Source organism: Buceros rhinoceros, unplaced genomic scaffold (genome assembly GCF_000710305.1).
Source record: "Buceros rhinoceros silvestris isolate BGI_N320 unplaced genomic scaffold, ASM71030v1 scaffold3966, whole genome shotgun sequence".
NCBI classification, from domain to species: Eukaryota; Metazoa; Chordata; class Aves; order Bucerotiformes; family Bucerotidae; genus Buceros; species Buceros rhinoceros.
In genome coordinates this window covers 93696-99340 of record NW_010419175.1, presented here as the reverse complement: position 1 = coordinate 99340, position 5645 = coordinate 93696, and the positions used below count along the sequence as shown (strand labels likewise).

The following is a 5645-nucleotide window of genomic DNA, read 5'->3' as shown; positions in this document are numbered from 1 at the left end:
TCCTGCTGATGGACTAGAATGGGTTGACCCCCCCTTGTCTGTTTTCCCCTTTCTCTGTCTGAATCTGATAATGTCATGGTTTCTCTTATGTATAGCTTGGAAACATTTATACAAAATCTTTATTTTATTCCTCCTCATTTGACTGCAGATTGCTTGCAGCATATGAAGAAGTGAATGTTAGAGTTTTCAGATTTGTCCCATCTGCAAATTATGTTTGCCATGATTTCTTTGGACTGTGCTTACTAAATAAATAATTGGACTACGAATATCTTCAGATCTCTCATTTTGTGTTAGCAGCATTTGGGAAGCAAAATACTTGCACTTCCTATGTCCCATTTCAACTCTACCGCACAGTAGTTATAATGCTACACTAGTGTTCTATTCAATAACTTGCTTCCAGCTTGATATAGCTAATTTTCCTACATTGTACAGCCCTTAATAATAGCAATAGGTTTATAGAGCTTGCATGGAGGAAAGAGCAGCACTGTGAATCTTCTCCAGGTTTTGGGCTTCTGACTTCAACGTTGAAAAAACTAGTCTCAGTGTGGAAAACTTCATGTTTCAAAGTACGGATGTTTGATATCAGGGGAAAATATTTTGGTAGAATCTGTTGCCTTGAGAGCTCTTCAGCAGCCCAAGCTCTGGAAGTGGTGCATTGTTTATCTTTGGCTTGTATTTCAGGTACACCTATGGAAAGCCAGTGAAGGGAACCGTAACGGTCACTTGCCTTTCTGTCTCTTACTGGACAAATAAGAGAAATATGACAACAACAATGGAGGTGAGTCTTCTGTTAGCAGTTTGTAGCATTTTAGACTTTAAGCTTGTTTCTCCTTCTGTCAGTTAAATATGCTTGGGACCATTCTCAAGTGCTGAGTTCAGCTGGCATGTTCTATGGAGTAACTTGCATAGATAGTGTTAAACTTTCTATAATTTCCAGAATAAAGTGTTTATGTTCAGACTGCTTATTTGGTATGATACTCGGCTGCTGTGGTCCTTTGAACTGTGCTCGGAAGTTATTTTGGAGAGTGCTAGTTGGCCCAGGAACAAAACTTTCCACGAGCTGCTATAGCAGTGTAGGTCTTGGAGGGCCCACGTCCAGGAATGCTCCCTGGCTCTGTGTGTGCTCCTGCACACTCAGCACTGTGTTACAAGTCCAGAGGAGACCACTGCAGTTGTCTAGGTGGAGCTGTAACGTGGTAGAGATGAAAGCATTTTGCCTACTAATTGACTAGTAATTACACTGGAGTTACTGTATGTCACTGGTTGGCCGAGGTATGCCAGTCACGGAACCTGGAGCATGAAACGTGAAAAGGCATGCAGTTTTGATCTGAAGACTTAAAAGTGTTGATGGAGTCATGACATCGTTTTCCAAAATCAGGCATTTTACTTTAGAGCTGTTGACTGTGTTTAAAACAGGTTCAATTTCTGCTAAATGGTATGCCTGTCATTTTCCGTTGGCTGCCTTCGGTGCCTTCAGCAGTGCTCAGCCTACAGAAACTGAGCTCGGGAATATTGCATAGGGTATACCCCTCTCCTCAGACAGGGACCTTCATTGTATTTTTATGTAAAGCATAGTCAGCAATCTCTGGCCTTATAGAAGTGTATAATTCTAGATATTAGGAAAAAACCCAAAACTTCCTTCATGAAGCATTGTTAACTCCAAAAAGTAATGAACTTCTACTGGTTTTAATAAAGATGGTTACTGAAAGCAAAAAATAAAGTTCAGGATTCATAATTTCCTGATGTTGACGCTCCAGAATTTGTATACGGGGAAATAAACTGTTGTAGATGGAAAAGTGTCCTTGACTTTGCTGGCTCAACAATATTTTTTTCTACTTTGCAGATAAATGGATCTGTGAATGTAACTTGTAACAAGCTTATGCTGCAAAACTTGAACTCTGATCAGTCATGGCACCAAGGTGGCAGTGATTACACAGAGCCAATAGAAATTATCGCAGTGGTCACCGAGTCCCTCACTGGTACGTGGCTGTGTGATGTCTTCTGAGAGAAATCCAGAGATTAGGATATGCTGGAAGACCTTATGGCTATGTGGAAGGGCTTGGAGTGCTAGAAAAGCATCATGTGCTGATGCAGAATGACATGTCTACATGCAAATGCATTATCTGAAAAAGTATATTACCTGAACTGTTGCTTGCCTAGATATTTAAGAGTTTAACCAGTTGAATACAGGTCTATGCTAAACTATTTATTAAATAAGCAAGAAATATGTTAAAATGGAGTCTTAGAGTGAATGGCTGATCACTTTTGATAAGAGCAGGCAGAAAGAATTGCTAGCATTAGTCTGAATCTTACAAACTTAAGTTTAATCATAAACTTACCTTATTTGTTTGTAAACCACATCAGTAGAAAGAGCTCTCTGGCCCTATGTTGTCCTGCCCCAGAAATTAGGTTTCATAACAGACTTTCTGTAGAAATACCAGCAAGGTGAAGTTGGCTGATTTGAGATTCATAAATTTCTTCCTTGTGTCACTCTGACATAGTCTGTGTGGAGAAGAGCACTAGGTGTTATGGCTTATGTAGCTTTATGGAAGACAGTACCAGTACCTATACCACCTTTGACCTGATCCTTAGCTGGAAGGATGAAGAGTGATAGGAGTGGAATGGTGAAAGGTGTATTAGATTAATATTCTTTTCACAAACAAAAAAAAAGACAGTAAATATTATTGCTACTAAAGGAATATGTATGTTAGAAGCATGTTGTTTAAACACATACAATTATTCAACAGGAATCTCCCAAAATTCAAGTACCATCATATTTCCAAAGCAAAGTGACTATTTTATTGAATTTATGGACTACTCTAGAGTTATAAAACCTTCTCTGAACTTCATAGCTACTGTAAGTTCTTTTGTTTTATTATGATCTGTGCATAAACAAATGTGACTTCTGTATTTTTCTTAGATGCCAAAGTTTGCCTCAGATTTTTAAGTATAATTTACAGATTTGTTGTCATATTACTTCTTTTTCAGATACATATGGGCAAATACTAAACTTAGAGGAGTTTGCTCTGGAAAAGATAAAGTGACAGGGAATGCTGTAGTGTTGGCAGGATATATTTGAGTATAGTTTGTCAGTGTTCTTATGGAAGAGAAATCTTTTCATTTTCTAGCCGGTTGCTTTCCATTAGATGACTGTGCTTTAAAACAATCAACTAGTTATTGAATCCCAACTCCCTTAATAATATATTTGTATATGGAAGTGTGTTACACACACACCAATATATACTTTATATAATGCATATACATCGGATAAGGCAGCTGTTACAAAATTGAGTAGAACGCATCAAACCGCATTGCTCTCAAGTGAAAAATGTCTTTTCTGCTTTCTGTCCTGTCTTTCTCATACCAGCTGCAGTCCTTTCATAGAAGTATTTGATGTTCTTCATGCTGTCCACAGTCTGTGTAGAGTATTTCTACATTCAGCAGAGGTTGCATATTGCTTCAATGTTTTTTGCATGAAAAAGAGAATCTGCTTTACAGTTCTCGAGCTTTTACTGTATAGAAATCAGACACAAATGCCAATGAAATAGGCTGAATATACACTTTCAGACTAGGTTGGTGCAAGCCATAGCTAGCCTGATCATTTGGGTCTTTGGTTGTTGAGCTTTCGCTTGCCAACATCCCAGTTTGTCTCCAGCTCTGACCTTCTTCTTCCTCTTCTGAAGATGAGTGGAGTGAGAGGCAGCTGAGGCATGCAATGCTTGCAGCTGACAAAGAAGGTATCACTTATGCTCCCAGAGGAGTGTGAAGGAATAACTGCTGCTATTACTAGTAATTGGAGTTCTGTTTATGCTGTGTAGAGAGAGGATAGGAAAATAATGGCAGCGGAGGAGAGGTAATGGAGTGACAGACCTCTGGATTGAAAAAGAAAAGGGAAGCATTAGTTCAGTGCTTTTAAATGTAGAAATTGAGTTTTTGGAATGTGTAATGCTGAAGGAGAATGGTTTTACTATGGATCAGAACCTGATTGAATATGGATATTAGGGTTGATGTAGTGCTGATTGACAGATGCTGAAGCGAAGAAGTTGCAGACTGTCAGTTTGGGGCCTGTTTTAAGTCTTCTCTTCAGCTCATTTGATGAATTCACTAAGGCATCTGACTCGACATCATCTTTGCTCATATGACTCATTTTCCTGCAAATGACGTAATCTTAGGTTGTCCTTTGTTGTGGTGGTGAGATACAAGTGATAAAATTAAATATTCAGGCTGTAGGTAGGATATATAGAATTGACCCGAAAGACAAGCATTTTCAACCAGAAGACTAATTGGGAGAGCTGAAAGGCAGGTCACCTTTCAGTTCCATCTGCTTTGCTATTGCTCTTTCTTTCACTTCCTGAAGTTATGAATAATTTTGTTCTTGACTGACTTGCTACCTCCAGTGCTCAGAAGGGATTAAAAATAAAGTTACTAATGTAAGAAATCTGAGGATACCTTTTTTTTTGATACAATGTTAGTGCAAATATAATGTTATATGTTATGTCTTGTGTATTATAGCTTTACCCTGTTTGATGAGTGTTTTCTTTTTCTTTTTTTTTAGCTAAAGGTGACACGTTCTGATAGCAACCAGCTGACAACTGAAGAGAGGCAAAATCTTGTCACAGTCACTGCACAACAGACACACCTGCTTTTTCACCACTCTTCACTTTCACACCTTGAGAATGAGGCAACAGAGGAGAGAAATATGACAGTCCATGTCCTGAATTACACAGTCCCAGAAAATGGAATAATTGATGTTGAGATTCCAATCCTGTTTGATACAAAAGTTCTGAGAGTTCAGGTATTGCTTTGTACTGCGTTGCTTTGGAGCAGTGACACACCAAACTGAGTGGGCTGTTCCTGCTGTCTGCAACAGCTGATATGTCACTTATTGTTATTTTCCTTACCTCACATTCAGGTTAGAGCTAGAAAAAAACTGACAGATCCTATCTAAATGTGATCTAATAATTGTACCAAGACAGAAAGGGGCAAAAAAACCCAGATAGCAAAAGTGAGCAGGAAAGTGGTCCTATATTGCCATTAAAGAATCACAGAACCATTTTGGTTAGAAGAGACTTTTAAGATCATCAATCCTTAACCCAGCACTGCCAGTTCACTGCTAAACCATGTCCCTGAGCACCACATCTACATGTCTTTTAAGTACCTCCAGGGATGGTGACTCCACCACTGCCCTGGGCAGCCTGTTCCAATGCTTCACAAGTAAAGAAATTTTTCTAAATATCCAACCTAAACCTCCCCTGGTGCAACTTGAGGCCACTTCCTTTTGTCCTTTCCCCCCCCCCCGCCCTGGCCAGCCTGTTCCAATGCTTCACAAGTAAAGAAATTTTTCTAAATATCCAACCTAAACCTCCCCTGGTGCAACTTGAGGCCACTTCCTTTTGTCCTTTCACTTGTTACTTGGGAAAGCAGACCAACCCCCACCTCACTACAACCTCCTTTCAGATACTTGTAGAGAGCAATCTTTTTCTCCAGGCTAAAGAACCACAGTTCCCTCAGCTGCTCCTCACAGGGCTTGTTCTCTAGACTCCTCAGCAGTTCTGTTGCCTTTCTCTGGATGCGCTACAGCACCTCAGTGTCCTTGTAGTGAGGGGCCCAAAGCTGGATGCACTATTTGAGGTGAGGCCTCACCA

The 5645-nt window shown here is 39.7% G+C and overlaps 1 protein-coding gene across 1 annotated transcript in view; it reads left to right on the top strand.

Annotated features, from left to right (window-relative positions):
• CD109 (CD109 molecule) overlaps positions 1 to 5645 on the top strand; it is a gene marked incomplete at its 5' end in the record, with an annotated part of 76713 nt that overhangs the window by 28811 nt on the left and 42257 nt on the right. The window contains 4 exons of the mRNA XM_010138796.1: positions 682 to 778; positions 1844 to 1979; positions 2748 to 2857; positions 4556 to 4795. Coding sequence (XP_010137098.1) covers positions 682 to 778; positions 1844 to 1979; positions 2748 to 2857; positions 4556 to 4795 — 583 coding nt within the window. The remainder of the gene's footprint in view (positions 1 to 681; positions 779 to 1843; positions 1980 to 2747; positions 2858 to 4555; positions 4796 to 5645) is intronic.